General features: G+C 46.8%; 1 protein-coding gene across 1 annotated transcript; it reads right to left on the bottom strand.

Annotated features, from left to right (window-relative positions):
• Positions 1-1,067: 1,067 nt before the first annotated feature.
• Positions 1,068-21,730, bottom strand: Ostm1 (osteoclastogenesis associated transmembrane protein 1). The gene is made up of 6 exons (XM_051175579.1): positions 21,273-21,730; positions 15,135-15,249; positions 10,037-10,134; positions 7,020-7,187; positions 4,963-5,128; positions 1,068-2,956 (listed from the first exon to the last, which is right to left on the bottom strand). Exons 1-6 carry the CDS (start codon positions 21,684-21,686, stop codon positions 2,901-2,903), a joined length of 1,017 nt encoding a protein of 338 aa, XP_051031536.1. The 5' UTR covers positions 21,687-21,730; the 3' UTR covers positions 1,068-2,900.
• Positions 21,731-22,866: the final 1,136 nt, after the last annotated feature.

Raw genomic sequence — 22,866 nt, 5'->3', positions numbered from 1 at the left:
ATTCTTTCCTTCTTCCCCCTCCTTCCTTTCTAATATGAAGGGGACCTGGGGAGATGGCTCAGTGGCTAAGACATCTGGCTCTAAGGTAAAAAACACAGAAGTTCACGTGCTCAGCACACGTGGAAGGGACAGTCTTGGTTCCCCATGCTCCAGTAGATGGTCCTACATCCATGCGCACCCTGGCAGCTCCACACGGACTCACTGGGTTCTGGGGAGGAAAAGTGAGTAAAGGACACTGGGAGGGGAAAGTGTGGGAGGGTGCAGAAGAGGTAACAGGGGGTGGATTTGATCAAAACAGATAGATGCATTTATGAAAGTCTCAATTTAAAGATGTCTGTTAGGGCCAGCGAGATGGCCACCACACCTGATGCCCTGACTTCAATGTCCAGACCCCACATGGTGGGGGAAGACCTACAAGTTGTCTTCTAGCCTACATGCATGCCGTGGTACCTGCCCCCACCCCCGGAAAAAACAGACTTTTTAAAAAGTACATTAAAAAAATAAAAATAATTAAAGTACAGCACTTCCAAGAAACATGAGAGAAAACTGGCTATAAAAAGGGTGACATTTACCAACTAAATTCTCAGGGTATTCACCGACTTAGAGCTGTACCCCAGGGCTAGAGTGGGGCTTTAGTTATGGAGAACTTGCTTGGCACACCCAAGGCCTCAAGCTCAACCTTCATTTGCCACTACATGGAGTTTAGAAAATGCTACATACCTCTCGAATCCAGCACCAAAAAATTCCAAGGTATCCTTTATTTGCAGTAAAATTATTAATTAGACAAGTAACAAAACTCAAAACTAGAAAAGCTAAGGAATGATGTTACATCTCAAGTTGTTTGAAGGAATTAACCGGATTATAGTTGGTTGTAGTGGTGTGTGCCTTTAATCCCAGCACTCGGGAGGCAGAGTCAGACAGATCTCTGTGAGGTCAAGGCCACCCTGTCTATAGAGTGAGTTCCAGGACAGTCAGGGCTACACAGAGAGACCCTGTCTCAATAACAACAACAACAACAATAATAATTCAATTACAGCACTTCAATTTCTTCATTATTTCCTTTATTGTAATGCATAAGATAAAAGGTCTTCTTGTGCATACACGCCTCGTGGGTCTCAGGATTCAGAACTATGTACACCTTCCACATGACCATAAGATGAAGCTCTTCTGCACTTCCATACAGCACTTAACATATGTTTTTCAAATCTATTTCTGATACAACTTGCAGAGAGCAGAGACCTCAGGAGAGAACGGCAAAGGCTGCGCGCTCATTAGCTTTTTTATCCAAAAGCAACGGTTTGCGCACACACACACACAGTGTTGAAAGGCGCTCAAGGAGTCGCTGCTCAATTCGAATATGTCCCTTTGCTAACTCTGCACACGAAAACCTGTTTTATCGGCATTGATGAAGATTGCTTTCATTGGCCCTCAACCACGGGCTTCAAATGCAGACCGTGCCCTTAGTGACAGACCAGGGAAAATGACAGCCCACACAGCACATCGACCAGAAGAAAAGCTGGTCCGAGTGTCGCCTGATCGTCACACCTCCAAGGGTGAGCCTGCTCTCACACTGCATATGTGGTAAAGATACAAAAACACAAACACTCCTGTCTCCTTCCAGAGCGTATTGCTGTCTGTGAAGGGAAGGGAACCACACTTTGAGTAGTCAGCCAGAGGAGCCTCCATATTTACAACCTTTAAAAGAAATCCTGCTCCTACCGAGAAACAGAGAATTGACGAACAAAACCATCAACTCCTACATCCTGAGGAATACATAGAACCGAATGATCCTGAGACAAATCACTGTTTTAAAGTTGCTGGAAGTATCTCAACGTAGATTTGTTTTCTGACAGGGAAATGTGTAATTTCATTTCGGCCATATCGATTCCGTCATTTACATAACTGAAGTGCTCCCTGTGGGAGACGGTCATCCAGCTCCCCGCCAATATAAACTATGCAGGGCCTTTCTCAGTGACCACCGGCCCTCATCCCTGTCCTCTCCTGTGGTCCTTTCATCTCTCCCAACCCTGCAAACACTGCAAGATGAAATTTTCGTTAAAATCCAAACACAGTGTGACACACCTGTGCTACATTTCATTTAAAGAATAAGTTACAAGTCGCCAAATAACTTAATGAAATTCACAATGCAAATCCATGGCATAAAATGAAGCCATTGTATCCTGAAGCTAATGAAGCAGTCCAGTGACTTTTAAATTACTTATGAAATAAAGGCAAAAATAAGATGTAAAATAATATCTATAAAAGTCAAGTAAGAAAACCAGTTACCATAAATCTTTTAACAAAGATAAATGTACAGTGTAGCTCACCATTCCTGAAAATTGTTAAGGAGGTTTATCATTAGTGGCTTCAAGAATGACTTCAGGGAAACTAGAGAGTACAGTATCTTAACGTATGATATATTAAATATTTATATATATACATAAATGATAATACTGGCAAGGGGAAGTCTTTAAGTTAATTCTTGGGCCTGCTACCATTTGGCAAGTATATTTCCATCTCCAAGTTGGCTATCAGTGACTAATGTGTAAATGGCAATCTTCAGCTGCTTGTGTTTTGTGTACTTGTGTCAACGAGGAGATATCAGAAGTGTCAAGTAGTCGTATGCCAGCAAAAACAGAGTCCTCGCTTGTCACCCTAACACATATACCTTAAAATATGTAACAGTGCCATGTCTAAAAATTAGAAATACAGAAATCTTTAAAAATGGGTGGGCAGGAAAAGTGAATTTGAAGATTGTCATTCAGATAAATTACAGATCTGCAGCCCGGACGTTTCACGAGAAGATGGTCTGTCAGATCTTGGCTCATCTTCTTCCTGACCCTGCGGTGGGCCAGCTGCTCTCTCACGAGACCGGGAGGTCGAGCCCCATGTTGCAGGTTTCAGGTGGAATTCTCTTGAATGTTGGCGAAACTGGTACTTGACTTGAGACGTTTGGCTGGGGAGACACAAGTACCTACTTTCAACTCAGATGCTCTCACGGTCTTATCCAGCACCTGCACGCAAAACACTGTGTTTGTCTGCTCATTGGCTGAATCTGACCTGATCCAGTTTCCTTAGGATTAAACCTGATGTGATTTTTTTTTTCTTTCTTTATGAACAGCAAAAAAAATTAAGCTAAGTAGAAATTACCCAATGGCTCTGTTTAAAAAAAAAAAAAAAAAAAAGCGGTACGGAATAAAACAGGCATTTACACCTCCAACACTGCAATCATAAAGAAAACCACAAGAAAAGTCGGAGCTACACATCTCACTCCAAGCACCCTCAAAAGACAGAGGCGTCTATAGCTTCTGCAGCACGTTTCATGAAGCCTGAGGGATTTCTCCTAAGATCTAGTAGGACAAGACGACACCCGCTTACTGAATACCATACACTGACGGAATCAGTGCGGACCGTGGCACAAGGAAAGGAAGGAAGAGTGTGTGTACATAAAGGAGGAACATTTCCTCTATTTTGGGCGGTGGTGGCGCACGCCTTCAACCCCAGCACTCGGGAGGCAGAGGCAGGCGGATCTCTGTGAGTTCCAGGCCAGCCTGGTCTACAGAGCAAGTTCCAGGACAGGCTCCAAAGCTACACAGAGAAACCAGAAAGAAAAAGAAACCTGAGTTGTGTGTCACAAATACACCCACAAATATACACACTGTTAAGAAATTGTGTGCCAAGCAGCCTGACTACGAGGCTCAAGGGACTAAGCCACCAGTTTAAACCAGCCATGGCTGCCTGGCTAGGCAGGGTTGTTGTGAACAGCTGAGCGCAAACCTTTCTCATGCTGTAGAAGAGGAAACCCAAACCCGCAGTGCCACATTTGGGGTGCCGCATGCTGAGAGCCGAGGTTTGCGGCCAAGAGCAGGGCTGCTCCCGTGCCCTGTGTAAGCCCTGCACCTAAGTCTCACGGTCAAAGACAGGGACAATAGCCCTGGCATGGCTTCCTGGACCAGTGGGCCGCTTTTAAGTGTGCTAAGCCTGGGCTGGATTTGGAAAGGGAATGTGTAGCTCAGGTTTTTGTTTTGGCTTGGTCTCTACTTACTTCACTAATCACTTCTCACTAATTATCAAATTACTTAATAAAGTGGCAAGGAATAAAGTAAGACCAGGAAACCCAGAGTGCCTGAAGCTTGCTGGCCTCTCTAGTCTAGTTGGTAAGTCCTCACCTCTTCTAAACTCCTACCCAAAGGACCACCTGTCAGTGCATTCCAATGCCCCTAACTCTGTGATGCGGTCACACTCTGCACAGCTGTGATGACTGGGTGGGGGCCATCACACTGAGGGGATGATCAGGTGAGGGCCGTCACGCTCTGAGGTAATGGTGGGTGAGGGCCATCATGATGAGGCACGCAGTGTGAGAGCTGAATTCCATTACAGTGCATTGTGATTAACAGCCTGTAACTGTTTATCGAACAGCAGCACAGTGAAAAGTAAATGAGCCAGGCATCATGGGACAGACCCGCAAGCCCAGCATTTGGGAAGCTGAGGCAGGGGGACTGCCATGAGTTCAAAGTCAGCCTGTGTGCACCCCCTCTCTCCCTCCCTGCCTCACCCCCTCCCTCCCTCAATCTGCTCTGATTCAGTTTCCCTCACTGTGTTTTCTCTACTCTCTATCCCCTGCTGTTCTTGTTCTGATGAACCTTACTACGATCCAGTCAAGGGAGACAAACCTGCCTGGCAGAACAAGCAAATGAACGTTAAGTAACCTAAATTATTCACCTAACACTAGCTTCTTGACTGAGCGTCACCTAGGGCTAGCAAGACGGCTTGGCAGGTAAGGGCGCTTGCCACGCTGTTTCTAAAACAGATCTCTATTTTTTCCTACTTTATGATGCTGAATGCTGTGTACAGGGTCTTGTGCATAAATTAGTGCTGCAACACTGCACTCTGAACTCCTTAACCTAAGTCTTCCAAGTGATAGGCTGTTAACTAAATAGGTGAATGTAGGAGGGAACTTACGTAGGATGAGTTTGCGTTTCTTTTGCTCCGAATGAAGAAAGCTACTAAGGTAGAAGACAACGGGCAGAAAGAGGATGAACACAGAAACAGCGACTACAGACACCGTGTCACTGCAGGTGACTGAGCAGTTGAAGGTTCGACTCCAAAGCTTTCGAGTAATGTTCATCTGGAAAAATGTATATTATATTATTATCTGATATTACACTTATCTGTGATATGTATTTATGTATCCAGACAGCTTTTAAAGCAGCCTTAAAAATCTACTGAGAACACTTTCTTCTGCCAGGGAAAGAAGCTGACTTTACAATTAGTCACTGTATAAAACTTATTCCCAAACAAAAACATCATACTCTAAACACATAATAACCAAGTTATGCTAGAATGCCAACCATTTTATCTCCCAGAGGATGTGTAGTTATAAAGATAGAGCTAAGATTCTGTTTCCTTGTGTAAAGTTTATTTATTGCTGGGGGCCTGCTATTAACCAAGTACAATGTCCTATGACGGAGATATATGGACCCAAAGCCCCATTGGGGGTTTTACTTCCTGAGTACCACTGTTTCGGTTCAGCTCTCTCTAGGATGGTTTGATATTCACACTCGTTCTTAACAAGTAAGCTTAGCCATCTTGATCTTGAGTTCTCTACTTTGAGTCAATGATTTATTTAAAAACAAAACAAAGCAAATTCTCAAGCATCATGTTGCCTGGGGGCATGACTGCCACCTAGTGGTGCTCTGTGAAAAGACAAGCTATACTGGATTCCCCAACATTCACTCTATCTACACACAGTTTCAGAAGCAGCATGAAACACCATCCTGGGCACGGTGGCGCGTGCCAGTAATCCCAGTACTAAGGAGATGAGGCAGGAGGATCACTTCAAGTTCAACGCTGGCCTGGGCTTCACAATGAGACTTCCTTTTAAAAACAAAAGTGTGCACACACACACACACACACACACACACACACACACACACTATCCTGCTCATTGTCCTGTCTACTAAACAATGAATTAAGAAACACCAGGATGGGCTGGAGAGATAGCTCAGAGGTTAAGAGCCCTGGCTGCTCTTCCAGAGAACCTGAGTTCAATTCCCAGCACCCACACGGTGGCTCACAGCCATCTGTAATGAGATCTGGCGCCCTCTTCTGGCCTTCATGGACACGTGCAGACAGAATGCTGTATTCATTATAAATAAATCTTTTTTAAAAAAAGAAAAAAGGAACCCTAGGTCAAACTGGGCAGGGGTGGTGCCCACCTTTAATCCCAGCACTCAGAAGGCAGAGACATGCAGATCTCTGTGAGCTTGAGGTCAGCCTGGTCTACAGAAGCGAATTCTAGGATAGCCAGAACTGTTACACCCAAAAAACTTTGATTCTAAAAACAAAAACAAAAAGGAAAGAGACATTTGGTCCTAGCCCTCAGGGGTCATATTTCAGTGTGGGGACAGAGCATGAGAAATGTTTTCGGATAATCACATATGAAAAGAAATTAATACAAGGCCAGACGGTGGTGTCGAACACCTTTAATCCCAGCACTCAGAGTGCAGAGTCAGGCAGATCTTGGTGAGTTTGAGGCCAGCCTGGTCAACAGAGCGAGTTCCAGGACAGGCTCCAAAGCTACACAGAGAAACGCTATCTCAAAAAATGAAAAAAAAAAAAAAAAAACAACAACAACAAAAACAAAAACTAAGTAAATGAGATCTTCTAAAACCAGTGCAGTAAAACCTAAAACCTCTGTAATCAGCACCAGCTGTACAAGGAACGGAAACGTAAAACCACGCCCACTTTCTACTTTAAGATCAAAGTGTGCCAAATTAACGCATCCATGAGGGGCCTGGCTGATGTCTGACTGACACTGACTGGCTGATGCTGCTCTGACACTGATGGACGGAACCCATCACTTTGTAAGTACTGTAGTTCCTTCTGGTCGAAGGCGCCATGCACATGTTCCAGCGCACCCCCAAAGGAATGATCACACCACACACACACACACACACCACACACACACACAGCCACTGAAACTGTGAACCACGCCAGCGCCAGCAGTGAGCTCTTACCGCGTCCTCCACATCGATGCATAGGTGCGTTCCGGGCTCAGCCTTATTCTCAAGCCCATTCCTTTTCTGCATTTCAGTATACACGGTGCTCAGGTTTCTGTAAGCGTCGATACAGTTTCTGCACACTTCAGAGTAATTTTTTGGTGGGGGGAGACTGTGTGTGCGCCCCTAAAAGGACAAGGGCAGATGTCAGGCACACAGTACATGTTGCTCACGCTATCTCTGCATGCCGATCATCTGACACCCTCTCCCTCCTAGCCCGGGTGACAAAGGACTGGACTGAACCCAGAAATAAACCCACATAGCCACGGCCACCGGACAGACGCGACGACAGCAGCGCGCCCTCTTTAACAAATGGTTCAGGGAAATTGGACCTCCAATTGTCAAGGCTGAAACTCGCCCTCGCCCTGACAAAAATCGACTAAAAAAAAAAAAAAAAAAAAAAAAAAAAAAAATGGACCAAAGACCTTAACTTAAGACCTGAACCTTTGAAACTAATAGAGGGAAATGTGCAGAAAACATAAAGATGTAAGACTAGGCAATGAATCCAGCTGATGGCTGGGAGGTAGGGGTGAGGGGGTAAGGGAGCTTGCTGTTAAGCCTGAAGACCCAAGTACAGTCCTTGGAACCCATACGCAAACCATCCTCCGACCTTCACATGAACCCCCAAGTAAATATATGAAAACAATTCTTGGGCGGATGGGAGGGAGGGAGGGAGGGAGGGAGGAGGGAGGCAGGGAGAGAGGGAGGAAGGGAGGGAGGGAGGGAGGTGGGGTAGTGGTGGTGCCCACCTATAATCCCAGCACTCAGGAGGAACTCTGAGAGTTCTAGGCTAGCCTGGTCTACAGAGTAAGTTCCAGGATAGCCAAGGCTACACAGTGAAACCCTGTCTTAAAAAAAAAAAAAAAAAAAAAAAAAACAAAACAAACAAAAAGAACAGAAAACAAAACAAAACAAAAACCAACCAACTAAACAAAAAAGTCTAATAAGCATGAAGTCACAAATCAACTTTGGGGGTCTGCAAAGCCCTGCCCTGCAAAGGTGCGAGTTTGGAGAGGGAAGAGGAGACGTGCAGGATGGAAGAGACTGGCAGCTGTTCCCCTGACATCTCTGTAGGCAGACGGTGCAAGAGACACATACAGAACTGGAGTCCCTGAACTCTACAGGAACTAATAGTCCAGCCAACAGATGGACAGATGGACTGACATACCTCAAAAGAAATGCAAGTGGCTTTAAATGCATGAAAATATGACCTTGGGGCAAATGCAAATCAAAGCCACTACTCCACGCAATCACATTGGGATCATCAGGAGAACACACACACACACACACCCCTTCGATGCGGCCACCTGCCCGCTTTCCTGGTCACTCGGAAAAGCCTGACTGCCCTTCTCCTATCTCTTCTCTAACATGCTTGGGAGTCCCCAGCATCTTGGGCTCCCTCACTGTTGCTCAAAGCCTCCCTCCCTCCCTACCATGTGGCTGCTGGTCCTCCCTGAGTCTGCCCTCCATCACAGTTTAAATGTCATAGCTTTCTTTCCTGTTCTCACAAAGATCTGTCTGCCTCTGCCTCCACACCCCAGCTGGAATGAATTGTGTGTGTGTGTGTGTGTGTGTGTGTGTGTGTGTGTGAAAGAGAGAGACAGAGAGAGAGAGAGAGAGAGAGAGAGAGAGAGAGAGAGAGGTTTGAAGTAAGGGAAATAATCTGGAGGAGGCAGAGGACTACAGTATGAATGTTTCTAGCCTGGTAGGGTCCCGCCGCCTTTGAGCCCCAAATAACACACACAAAGGCTTATATCAATTACTAAACTGTTGGCTGGTGGCTTGGGTTCCTATTGGCCAGCTCCCTTTTAATTATTAACCCATTTCTATTCATCTGTTTTTCCACGTGGTCTTGGCTTACCGGAGAATACCCAGACCAACTGTTACTCCTTTGGCGGCCTACATGGCAACTGTGCTCTGCCTACCTTTCCCAGAATTCTCCTCGTCTCCTAGACCCGCCTGCTCCCTGCCTCTGTTGGCCACAGTGTTTTATTCATTAACCAATAAGAGAAACACATACACAGAGGACCATCAGAGGACCAACAGGAGGTGGAAGAGAGACAGGGAAGGTCATGGGACATGTGAGCACCATCAAAGCACAGCTTATATACATGTAAGAAAATAATAATGTCATAATATTAATGCATACAATTAATAACATTAATATAACAAGGGAAAGAAGAAATGCATAAAAGTCATTGTCAACGTCAGGAGAAAATAGTGATGATGATGATCTGTGTTGAGGATGCTAGACCATCTGGGTGATGAGCCTTGAGGATTTGAGGCACAGGGCAAGGGTTTCTAGAACTTTCTAGAAGAGATGCCCGGTCTGTGGGCACAAGACAAAGGTATCTAGCACTTTCTAGGTGTCTCTTACTCTTGAAAACCACTACACGGCCTCTGATGAATGCTAAGGGAAGGTCTAAGTGGGCTCTGGGAACTGAACCCAGGTCCTCTGCAAGCGTAGCCAGTGCTCTTAGTTACTGAGCTATCTCTCCCGCCCCTGTTTTCTTTTAAGATTTATTATTATTATTTTGTTTTGTTTGTTTTTCAAGACAGGGTGTCTCTGTGGAACAGCCAAGTCTGTCCTGGAACTCGATTTGCAGACCAGGATCCACCTGCCTCTGCTTCCCGAGTGCTGGGATTAACGGGCGTGTGCCACCACACCTAGCTTTTTCAGCCATCTCTCCAACCCTTTACTTCCTTTCCTTTTTCTTCCTTTCTTTTCTTTTTTAAGACAGTCTCACTGTGTAGCCCCGGCTGGCCTGGAACTGGCTTTGTGGACTGGCAGCCTTGAACTCTCAGAGGTTCACCTGCCTGCCAGCCAACCGCTGGACAGACGCCACCACACTTGGTCCTGAGCTAAGTATTAGTATTTCCAAGTGGAAAAATCTAATTCCTTTATGAGTCCAAATAAATAAGGAAATGTAATGCTGTAAAAAGTTAGAATTAAATATTAAGTTTATATGGCTTACCTGAAGGTTGTGCTCAAAGCAGGCCAAAGTCTTGTTAAATAGGCTGAGGAAATACTCCGTGTTATCTGACAAACCCTCACTGTTGTTTGTCAAGCAATCTGTAAAGACAACGACACAGACAAAGCCCCGGTATAGTAAGAGGTCAAGGTAACGTTGCATGTGGTCACTCATCACTCAGTGACTGTTTCAGCTTCGCTCTGCGGTTACTCCTCATATAAACCAGCATGAACACTTCCACACAACCCAAGTTTCCGGATACATAAGGCTTTTGGCCCTTTTAGTTTCCAAACGTGTTCTTTTTTTTTTTTTAAACTTTTCATGAAGGTCTTAAAACAGTTGCACATTCTCTTCTTACAAAAACAAATGAGGAACTTTTCACCTTGCATTAACTCTGCCTGGATCCTGTCTTTTTGCCTTGGTGTCAATCAAACTCAGTGGCTCTTTCCTCTTCTAAGCTCACAGAGCCACTGACTGTCCCTAGCAGGAGAACCTTTTTCATTTATTCTTCTGAGTCAACCATGCGCTGGGGGCTGGGAGAACAGGCTGATGGGAGTTCTGTCTAAAAGCCTGGTAGAAGCTTCCTAAAGTCTGGGGGGAAACCAAAAACACAGAACTGTTTCGTGTGTGTTTGCAAACCCTGTATCTGCGGCGTTTGCCCACAGCCAGCTGCCCTTGCTTAGCATGACCTTGGGTTCTTCTATTCCCTCCACTTCCTGTGAAGAGGCAAGCTGTTAATGCTTTTCCTTACATTTATTTGTTTGCTTGTTTTGTACATGCCACAGGGCCAGAAGACAGCTCCCAGGACGTGGGTCCTAGAGAGCAAATGCAGGCTGTGAGGTGGGTCAAGCAGCCTTACCCACGGGCTCGGTGGCCTGGCTTCACATCCCAGAACCGGGAGCGGGCCATTTCCGTCTCTCTTCCTTCAATCTCGACTCTCTACCCTCCACATGCCCACAAACACTGCCGTCTGCTTTCTATACTCCAACTCCGCTTCTAAAACACCACTGAAAACATTCCTAACTTATAATGACATGACTTGACTCAAATACATTACTTCCTGATTTCAGAGTCATGAAACAACCCTTGTAGGTGCCCAGTAATTAGTCCAAAGGGGTTTTTCAAACATCTATTCCCTAGTGCCTGGCACACTTCCTGCCTTCTTAATTTTAACACACAGTTTTATTTTGCATTCGCTGGACTTAGAGAGTCAGGGTCATCCAGAGGGAGTGAAGACACCCCCCAGGGAGCTATGGCTGTGACATGGGGAGAAGGGACAGCGTGAAGAGAATTGAGTGGACAGGCACCAGGCCAAGCCACAGAGGACGGCTCACACGCAACAACCGTCGCATCCCAAAAGCTCACGCCGCTGAATAGTATGTCGTTCGTGTGTTTATGCCTATGACACGGAAACCCATTTCATTACTGTAGTGAGTCTATGAGGCAAGAACTATTATCTCCGTTTCTTAAATAAGCAGAAGGGAAAAGCCTGGCCACACAAGCCTGGCCATTGGAGTTGGATTCCTGGATGTCATGGTGGACACAAGAACTGAGCCCTGAGAGTTGCCCTGTGACCTCCGAGGGTGCCCCACGACCTCCAGGGGTGCCCTGTGGTACACACACAGCTCAAAACAATGAACAAACTGTAGAAACTGGGCCGGAGAGATGGCCCAGCAGTTGAGGCCATTTGCGGCCCTTGCAGAGGACCTGGGTTTGGTTCCCAGCACCTACATGGAGATTACCATTGTGACTCCTTCCAGAGGATCCAATACCCTCTTCTGGTGTCCTCTGGCATCAGGTACATGCATGTGGTATACAGTCATACATGCAGACAAAGCACTTGTACACATGAAATTTTTTTAAATCCCTAAAAAAATATTTCCTTTTAAATTTTGAGGCAGGGTCTTAAACTATGTAGCATTTGCTGGCCTGGAACTCATCATGTAATCCAGGCTTGTCTACAAATTTATAGACGTCCACCTGCTTCTGCCTCCTAAGTGCTGGGATTAAAAATGTGTGTCACCACGCCTAGCAAATAGTTAAAATTTGAAAATAAAAAGTAAAAATAGGGAACAGTTTAGAGAAATGAAGGAGCCTGTCCAAGGACACAAAACTGATACATAGAAGGCTGGATTTTACAATCAGTCTGGCCGTTGAGCCATCACTCTCAGACAATGCAAGGTAACACATTTGCATGCATGTGAGCACACACACACACACACACACACACACACACACACACTGTTGCAGCAGTGAACATGCACAGGCCCTCTTGGTGAGCCTGTCCTAGATGTGTGGCCTCTCTGAACCCCTGAATCTACAGTCTCTGAAGTTTATCTTCTCAAGAATATAAGTCTAGCTCTAGTCGGTCATCAATCCCTTTACCAGTGAGCACACTAAGCCAGAGGAAGGTACACTCCAAGACTTACTTACAAGTCAGTGAGGTGCGGAAATGTCAGAAGACCTTCCACAAGCCTGTATTTCCTTAAGCTCAGCAGTCTTCTCTACTAATTAAGCACTCATTACTCCGTGTGTCAGCATCCACAATGCTTGAATGATAAATCTTTGTTGTTAATGTGTAGACCGGGCTATCCTTGGAACTCAGAAATCTACTTGCCTCCTGAGTGCTGGGATTAAAGGTATGGGCCACCAGGCCTGGCTTACTAAAATCTTATTAAAGGAACAACACAAGCTCTGTTATCATGCTATTTTATTAACATGATGCAGCCCCGGCTCCTTTTAGGGCCCAGGTAGAATAGACACAAATAAGAAAGAGCACAATTACAGTCAGAGCATTCAAATATTAGGCTAAAGGTCTTCAGCTTGGGGGCTAGTGTCTCACAGGAGCTCTGGAAGCACAGTTTCACCCAGAGCGAGTGGATGCCCAGTGTCACAATGAGTCCTGTCCTGCCCGGCATGCACAGCCAGGGATGGCAGGAGTGTGTCCCTGTGCAACGTGGGAGCACAGAGCATGCAATTTCTTCCAGGCGAGACACACAAATAAGTCATTTCTTTAGGGCTGGAGAGATGGCCCAGAGGTTAAGAGCCCTGGCTGCGCTCCCAGAGATCCCGAGTTCAATTCCCAGCAACCACATGGCAGCTCACAACCATCTGTAATGAGATCTGACATGCCTGCTGTCTTCTGGCCTTCAAGGGATACATGTAGGCAGAACACTGTATATGTAACAAATAAGTCTTCAAAAAACAATTTCTTTAGAAAATGATTCATAACGACGACCTCCCTGAGGAGCAAGAGAGCTTAATCTCTTCTGTTTTACTGCCTTTTCTTTTCACTTATAATAATTGGAAAATTAAATGAAAAGCTAATATGCACTGATGATCTGATTAAGCGCTGCGCAGGCACCGTGTGGGTGTCCAGTGTCTGTGGGCAGTAGTATTACACAGCAGTTCACTTACACAGGGGTTAAACGTGTCTTCGTTATTAGGAGATTCCTGACTTTCTGATTCAAAACCAAGGAACTGGCGTAACCCCCCTTTATCTGCTGGGGAGAAGGGGGGGGCAGACGGCCATACACAGTGAGGGGCTACATGGCTCAGGAATTAGGAAGCTAGAGAAGGTAGTGACGGCAAGGCTCTCCGTGGGCACTGAGTGAAGTGGCCATCGTGTTCCTGCCTCATCTCAGATAATCAATGGAGCCTCATCAAGGGTCAGATTAGCACAGCTTCCTCCTGCACGAGGACACGGACATCAGCTCAAGAGGCCTTCTTCGGGGCACTGAGGATTCCAGTCAAGACCTCACACAGAAACCGGCTAAATTACTACAACAGAATTCTGTAGCTTGTCTCCCACCCCCAGGGCTCAGGACTGGCCCCCTACATGGCTGGCAAAGCACTCGGCCACTGAGCTGTCTGCCCCTAGTCCCCAGCACTTTGGGGGCAGGGTCTGCGCGCCAACCTTTTGCCTCCCTGCCTTGGCTACCTGAGTGCTGGGGTTGTAGGTGTGCACTACCAAGACCACTCATTACAACTGCGAGCTCGCTTCAAGTTCTCTAATAGTTTGAAGCTGTTTTCCAGATTTATTTACGAGTATGAGTGTTTTGCCTTATTATGTGCACGTGTGTGTGTCTGGTGCCCAAGGACATTAGAAGGTGGTCTAGTCCAGGGGACCTGATAACTTCTTCAGTCCTCCTAGAGTACCTGGCACAACATGTGGGATATGCACATATATGCACTCAAAAACTCACATACATGAAATAAAAATGACTTTTAAAAGTCCCATTTGAGACCAGTTCTAGTGTTCTGTGCATGTGTACATACATGCGCAGGCGTGCACTTGTCAAGGTCACAAGGCGTCTATCTGCCTTCTTTCTTCAGACAGTCTCTCTCACTGACCCCAAGCTCATGGGCTGGGTATCCTGGCTGGCGCCTGAGCCCCTAGGGGCGTGATGCCTCTGCCTCCCAGTGCTTTGAGTGCACAGGCCATAAGACAGGGCCTGGCCTTTTCACACGGTGGGTGCTGGAGACTTGAATCCAGCAAGCGCTTTACCCACTGAGCCAGCTCCCCAGCCACCAGACACCTACATACACTTTGTCTGTCTGTCCGCTGATTTTTTTTTTTTTTTTTTTTTTTGAGACAGGGTTTTTCTGTGTAGCTTTGGAGTCTGTCCTGGCACTCGCTCTGTAGACCAGGCTGGCCTTGAACTCACAGAGATCAGCCTGCCTCTGCCTCCCAAGTGCTGTGATTGAAAGCCCAGCCAAATATCATAATTATTATGTTAAACATTTTATATAGGTTCTACTATTCCAAATATTATAATTATTATGTTAAACATTTTATATAGGTTCTACTATTTTCTCCATTAAAGATGAAGAAACTAGAGTTCCTAAGACTGAGTTAACTGTCCCAAACCTGACAGTGAGCAAATGCCTGCCGGCCAGTCTGACCTCAGAACTCGGTGATCTCCTGACTACCAGGACTCACACAGGTAGCAATGGCTAATACACCATGACACCAGGGACAGCTTCCCTCAAACTTGGTGGTAGATAGACATACTGCCCAGTTTCAGCCATCCTAAAGTTCACCCGCATCAAATCTGACATTCCTTACCGCACCGCGGACACGGCGCACGCACTCACTCACTCGCACAGTTCGCTTCCTGCCATGTGGTGTTGAAAAACTCTGAGACCGTCACAACTATTTGCATTCTGTCCGCCATCAGGAGACTTCTGGCACAGCTTGGGCTCTCTGAGGAATTCTGCAACAACAACAACAAAAGAAAAACGGGAAGAGATAATCTGAGTATTTAGACTTTCCAACAACCCCGAAAGCCATGAAACAATTAGAACATCTATCACAAGCCATTTAAGGTTTTTCTCTGATATAACCTGGTAATAACAACAGCAATAGTAAAAATGGCAGGAAGGCACGTTTCTGCCTAACATTTGTTGTTGCCAGGTTCGCGTGGGAAGGGAGACACTCTGCTTAACTGCTGAGCTGTCTTTTCCGGCCCATTTCACTTCTTGAATATTGCTTCTGAGTCAAGTTCAACTTCTTAATTTCACAACCTCTTCCTTTGTAAGCACGGGGAAATTACAGAACGTGATAAACAGGGTGTAGCAACAGTTATCTCTGGATGATGGAGCACATCAAGTTTTATCTTCACTTTTGCTTTCTTTCTTCAACTGTCAAAACTCTTTCTACAGTAAATGTGCTATTTATATAGCATTTTAAATCTGTGAGTAAGTGTTCACAAATAGAAAAACATGTCTTCCAGGGACGATTTATCGTGAAAGAAGCTTGTGCTACGCAAATAATAAACCCAGATCCTAACGCCTTGGACCTCAACTATTTCCTACATCAGCTAAGTACTGGGTCCCGGCCCTTTCCTCATTTCAAAGCAACTTAACTCCTACTGTTTGCAGGCTTTACAAGAATGCTGGGGCTCCGAGGATATGGGAGTGTCAGAGAAAGCTGTTACACTGTGCTTTAGGAATCTTCGGGCAAACTCACAGACAGGGACTGACACCGCGGGATGAAAGAGACTGAGTTAGGAGCACCGGGAACTGAACTGACAAACATGGGCACAATAAGACCATCGCTGCCATTCATTTGGGGAAGCTAACCCTCCCTCTATATGTCACTAAAGGGATGCACCTAAGAGAGCATTTACTTTTATTTGCTATCTTTATTTTTTAACATTTATTCATTAAATGTGGCGTGTGTGTGTGTGTGTGTGTGTGTGTGTGTGTGTGTGTGTGTGTGTGCAGTTGCCTGTGCACAGGCAGATGCCTGTAGAGGCCAGAGGCCATCAGGTGTCCTGCTCCACCTGCCTCTGCCTTACTCCCTTTAGACAGGGTCTCTTGCTAACCCTGGAACTAGGTTCAGGCTAGTGGACAACAGCTGGCAGGCATCTTTATCCCCCTCTCCCGCCCTGTGTCCCCCGGGTTACAGCTGCATGCAGTCACGCCTGCCTTTTCAAATGGGTGCGGAGGAATCAAATTATCACCTTTACGTTTGTACAGCAAGCACTCTTACCCACTCAGCCATCTGGTCAACCCTTCTTCACTCTTTCGTTATTTGTGTCGTTCTGGGGACCACACACGTGCTTGGCCAGCACTCAAACCCTGAGCTACCTTTTCAACCTTGCAATTTTCTCTTTCTTTTTTCCTCCTGAGATAGACAAAAGAAAGAAAAGAAGTACTTTCTCAGGGCTGGAGAGAGGCTTAGCAATTGAGAACACTGGCTGCTCTTTCAGAGGGCTTGGGTTCGATTTCCAGCACCCACGTGGTGGCTCACAGCCTTCTGTCACTCCAGTTCTAAATGATCCGGTGCCTTCTGCTCTCCATAGGTACCAGGCACTTGCAAGCAGTGCACAGACACACACACACATAAAAGTGTTATAAAAATTTTAGAAAAATGATCTGTTCAACTATGTTCATTGCAGCAGCATTTGTAATAGCCAGAACCTGGAAGCAACCTAGATGCCCCTCAACTGAAGACTGGATAAAGAAAATGTGGTACATTTACACAATGGAATACTACTCGTTGGGGGAAAAAAAAACCCAAAAAACAATGGAATCTTGAACTTGGCAGGCAAATGGATGGAACTGGAAGAAACCATCCTGAGTGAGGTAACCAGCCACAAAAAGACAAACATATTATGTACTCACTCATATATGGATTTTAGACATAGAGCAAAGGCTCACCAGCCTACAATCCACACTGCCAGAGAAGCTAGGAAACAAGGAGGACCCTAAGAGAGACATAATGGTCCCCTACAGAAGGGGAAAGGAACTAAATCTCCTGAGCAAATTGGGAGGGGGGAGGGTTTTAGGAGAAAGAGAAGGGGAGAAGAGGAGGGGGGAGGAGGACATGATGGAGCAGGAAGATTGAGTCAGGGGAAGAATAAAGGAGACCAAGAAAAGAGATACCTTAATAGAAGGAGTCGTTATAGGTTTAATGAGAAATCTGGCACTAGGGAAATATTCAGAGATCTACAAGGATGACCCCAGCTAACAATCTGAGCAATAGTGGAGAGGCTGCCTTTAATGCCCTTCCCCGATAATGAGATTGATGACTACCTTACATGCCATTCTAGAGCCTTCATTCAGTAGTTAACAGAAGCAGAAGCAGATACCCACAGCTAAGCACTGAGCCAAACTCCTGGAATCTAGTTGCAGAGAGGGAGGAGTGATGAGCAAAGGGGCCAAGACCAGGCTGGAGAAATCTACAGAAACAGCTGACCTGAGCAAGGGGGGAGCTCATGCACCCCAGACTGATAGCTGAGAAACCAGCATTGGACCAATCCCAGACCCCCTGAACACGGGTCTCAGTTAAAAGGCCTGGGCAGTCTGAGGAAGCTCAGATAGTGGAAACAGGATGTATCCCTGGTGCACAAAAAGACTTCAGGAGGGATACTCCCTTAGCCTAGAGACATGGGAGAGGGCCTAGGCCCTACCCCAAATGCCTTGACAGATTCTGATGACCCCTCATGGAAGGCCTCACCCTCCCTGGGGAGTGGATTGTGGGATGGAATGGGCGGGGGCCTGTGGGGTGTAGGAAGATGGGAGAGAGAAGGAACTGGGATCAATATGTAAAATAAGAAAAAAAATTAAATTAAAAAAAAAAAAGAAAGAAAAAGAATTTCGCTTTTTCTTTTTTTCCTTGACTGTAGAAAGTTCTTGAAGACTTTTGGAAAGACTGATTCAAAAGGCAGTGTGGGGAACACACTTACAGGTAATGACGTCTAGAGGGGGGATGTGGCAGGAAGACCCGTAGTGTGAGTGTGAGGAAGAGATGGAGGCAAGAGTAGGGATGGAAAGGAAGTTAACGAGGAGACGAGTGACAATGTAGCTCTCGGTGTCCTACGGCTTTATCCCACTCACTCCTCACAACCCTCAGACAGGCAGTGCCATCCTTCTGCACCAGAAGCTTCTTCCACTGTGTGGCCTCATGTAGGGCACTCAACCTCTCTGAGGCTCAGTTTCTGAAAAGCATGGCCTCTCCCTGTGTATACCTAGGTTTTCCATCTGGAAATCAATTCCTGTAGTTAAGAAACTTCACGTGTCTTAACATACAGCACAATGGCAAAACATGCTAGTCCTTGGTTTATACTTGAAAATATTAGTACCCTGATGTTCCATAACCATTTAGCAGAAGCCTAGATGTCAGGAATGCAAGCATCCACTTTCATCATGTGGATGAAGTCATCAACACAAACACACACACACACACATACAGACACACACACGCACACACACAGACACACACACAGAGAGAGAGAGAGGGGGAGAGAGAGAGAGGGAGAGAGAGAGAGAAACAGGATCACCAGTTCTACAGAAATAAAACCTTCCAACACAATCATACTGATATACTGGTTTCAGACTCTAAAACCCGTGGCCTCCCCCGCTAAGCCCACAGCCCCTAGCTCCCGCCCGATGCAGACTTGGGTCACAGGCCACCTCACTGACCTGCTCAATTCTTCCTAGCCTTCAATACAACAAACTCGCCCATCACAGATCCTCACACTTGCTGTTTCTAAACATACATTTCCTGATAGGACACAGGGTTCAACTCCCAATCCACTCCCCAGAAACCCATTAAGTCCTGGAGTACCCTGCAGAAAGCAGACCCCTGAGCTAGTCAACCCCACATCAGTGGCACAGCCAGCCACCAGGTGAACTGGAGAGGACCTGCACACTGGGGAAGTTTTCACACTAGGGGGAAGAGACCCGGGTTCCCACATTGCTGGTTATACCTGGGGGGCAGGAGGGTGAAGGAAGCTTCCACACCCATTGTGGAAACCTTCAGCTGGGCACTGTGGAGTTCCTTCATACATCATGACTCTAATTACTAGAGCTCAGGATCATTTGAATTTTTTTTCAAACCTCCTAACTCCGCAGAACCTACATACATGAGGAAAACGTCTGCAGTCTCACCCACGGTAGCATCATGATTCAGGGGCACTGTGCTAACAATAGGCCTTGTTATTTAAGACAAAAAAAAGGCAACTGGAAATTATGAAATTTGCAGGAAAATTGATGAAACTGGAAAATCTTAAGTGAGGTAACCTAGGTGCAGTAAGGCAAACACCACAGATTCTCTCCCGTATACACAGCCTAGCTTTTAATGTTAATACTTGTGTATTAGTGTGGGGTTTGTGTTGAGCGGGGGCCAGGAAATCAGAGGAGGGGCCACAAGAAGAGTTACAAAAAGAAGCTGAAGGGAGGCGGCAGGAAATGGCCACCTGTGACACAGGAGTGGAAGAAGGCTCACTGAGGGCGCATGGGGGGTGTAAATAGGGGGAGGGCGCAGGCAGGACATCGACTGCCCGGTGGACTAACCGTAGGAGTGACGCCAGCCTGTTACCTTGTACGCTAATTTAAAAAGTAAACCAGGGGTTGGGCTCAGTTAGTAGACAGCTTGCCAAGCATGGACAGAGCATGGGTTTGAGCCCCTGTACTGCATAAAACAGGTTCACAGTGGCCCACACCTGTAATCTCAGCACCTGGCAGGTGAAAGCAGAGGTTCAAGAGTTCAAGGCCGGTTTGGGGGATGTGAATTTTCATCACAAATAAATTAAAACAGAATGAAAAGGGAGCCTAAAGACAACTTACTCAGAGACAAATCAAAACCAGATATAATTCGGCAAAGGGCAGGGGCATTGAAGGCAGAGGCAGAGACGAGCCTGGGAAACACATCCTCTAAGCCTATTTAAACTGTCCTGGAAGCTGACTCTTTCCACAAAGACTGGCTCTGGAATTAACTTGGTGCAAATGAACCCACTTACAAAAATAACAGGCTTTGTGAATGTGAAGGAATATTAGGCTGGTTTAAAACAAGATGAAGCTATAGACAAATTTCTATCCAGTCAAATCAATTTCGACTTATAAAGCAACCAAAACCACAGGTTCATTAGACTGCTGGGCCCCTGGGTACAAAAAGAACTTTTCCATCTCCCAACTTCCGTGTCATTCCTGTTTTTCCTTTACCAGGCAACCCCGTGACTCTCCTTGGGCTGACAGTCTAACCCTTTCCTAGCGTTTACAGAACTCAGAGGAAAACTGTGGCTACCCCCTCCCACCCCCTTTTTTCCCCTTTATGATGTCCTTCACATCACCTTCCAAGTGACCAGAAAAGCTCTCCAAGTACCAAGAAGAGAAGGTAGGCCAATCACGTCCTAAAATTTCAGCCTCCACTGCCCCTGAGCTATTACCATGTGCCTCCCTTTATCTGTGGCTCCCTTCATCTCCACTTTAAGGATGAGGAAAACAAGCAGAGAGCGCCACTAACTTGCTCAGAGCACAAGCTAATAAACAAGCTAATAAACTCCTCCCTCACCAGCAGGTTCCAGATTGTCTTAGTAAGATGAATTCCCGTACCGCCACATGAAGCAACTGGGTTTTTTTTTTTTTTTTGGGTAGTATTTTATATCGAAGGAAAATAATCATGGCCACACTGCCAGAAATTGGCGGCCCTTAGTTATGTCCACTGCAATGCTCAAGCTTCTAATGACTAACAATTTCGAAAGGGCCTTTTCCTGGGACTAAGAACTGGGATGGGGAAGCAGAGACCCCCCCCCAAAAAAAGCCACTCATATCTACTGCAAATCGGTCCCAAGAAGATGCCCGCTTACAGCATGGAGGGAGGCAGCATTCTAAACCCCAGGCCAGGCCCCTGACGCCTGCTCCTGATACCCCAACTCTACAGACAGTCCAACCCCTTTTTCTTACTTTCCCAGACCCACGCCACAGGTGCCTGGGCTGCTCCTCTACCCACCCCGACGTTCCGGCTGATGTTGTCCATCTTGCTGGCGACCTGTTGGAAAAGCGGGTAGCAGGTCTGGCAGAGGCGCACGGGCCGAGCGCTGCGCACCAGACACCCGGTCAGCTCGGCGCTGCTATTGGCGAAGTCCATCAGCATCTCCTGGCATTCGGGCTCCAGATCCGGCAGGTCAGGGGGTAGCAGCGACAGCGGCCCCAGACCTCCGCCCTGCAGCAGAGACAGGGTCAAGTCCTGCACCTCCAGCAGCTGCTGCTCCGACAGGAGGTCCGCAAAGCCCGGGTGCCGACTGCTGCTGAACGGGAGCTCGCCCAGGGCGTACCTCCACCGCAGCAGCTGCAGCAACAGCAGCGCCCGCAGCCACCGCGACGGCCACGCGCTGCGCCGCTCCAGCACCGCGTCCCGAGCCATCCCCGGGCCGGCGGGCACCAGATCGCTCACCGGGATCTTCGGACAGCGGCCGCTTCCGGCTTCGGCCGGCGCAGGCCCCGAGTGGGGTCACGAGGTGCGTGCGTCACGGCCCCGCCCACCTGCCGCCAGAGGCGCGCGGGAGCGAGCTTGCTCAGCCGGGCCAGCAGCTGGGCTGCGGGGCCTCCCTGGCATCTCAGGCCTCTCTCCATCACGCTCCCGGCCCTGCGGTTCCCTGAGTTCTTTCCAGAAGCCTGCGTGGTTTGTTCCAGTCGCTGGACCGCGCGACCTCCTCCAGGGAAGTGTGTTTGGACAGGTGTTTATCTGCTGTCGGTTTGTGTGTGTTTCCTTCATCCTCTCTGGAGAGTGGATAGAATCTTTTGGCAGTTAATTGGTTTTTGAGCTTGTGGCTTGCAGGCTTTAATTTTTTTTTTTTTTTTTAATTGTCAACTGTCTACCCGTACAGAACTTCCTGCAGTGATGGCTACAGTCCACGACGTAGAAGGGCAGCCACTACAATTATAGAACTGATGTTTCTATTTCACTTACCGTAAATGTAAACATCTGCCTGGTGGCAACTGTGCACAACGTTTATCTGCGTAGAACTCACCAAGTTTGCCTGGAACTGAAGAGCTTCCGGAATGCCTCACTTTGTAGTGTGTCAAGCCCTGGGAAATCCTGGGCAAGCCCTTCAACCTAAGACCCTCTTTCATTTGATTTCACGCTCAGGGAGAGCTTATGGACCGCTCTAGCAAATACAGTGACAGCAGTGCAGGCTGCAAAAAGAATCTTCGCTCATGAGCTAAAAGACACTTTTTAAAGACAAGATCTCACTTAAACAACCCTTGCTGGCCTGTAACCCACTGTGTAGACCTACTGTCCTCAGACTCAGAGATCCACCTGCCTCTTCCTCACCAGTGCTAAATTAAAATCGTGCACCACCACCATGCTGGTCTGGGAAACCATTTCCTAACACGTGTCTGACGAACGACTTTGGTGAGATGTCCTTCGCAGCTGTCTGTCACCCAGCTTTCCAGGTTGAGATTATTGCTTTGTAAGTGCAGAGCCATTGCACTAGCCCTGTGGTAACTTAGTGTCTGAAGGGTTTTGGACTTTTTACCCAATCTGCTTGGTTAATGCTTTGTGTTCCTAAGTTTGGTTATGATTGCTAAATTTTGTTTCC

This window comes from Phodopus roborovskii, unplaced genomic scaffold, assembly GCF_943737965.1.
Source record: "Phodopus roborovskii unplaced genomic scaffold, PHOROB, whole genome shotgun sequence".
Classification (NCBI taxonomy): domain Eukaryota; kingdom Metazoa; phylum Chordata; class Mammalia; order Rodentia; family Cricetidae; genus Phodopus; species Phodopus roborovskii.
This window is presented reverse-complemented; position numbering and strand designations above follow the sequence as displayed.

Coding starts and splice junctions, on each gene's coding strand:
- Ostm1 (XM_051175579.1), bottom strand. CDS start 21,686: ATGGCTCGGGACGCGGTGCTGGAGCGGCGCAGCGCGTGGCCGTCGCGG. Junction 10,135..15,134: donor GCAGGAAGCGAACTGTGCGA/GTGAGTGAGTGC, acceptor TTGTCTTTACAG/ATTGCTTGACAAACAACAGT. Junction 5,129..7,019: donor GCATCGATGTGGAGGACGCG/GTAAGAGCTCAC, acceptor ACATTTTTCCAG/ATGAACATTACTCGAAAGCT.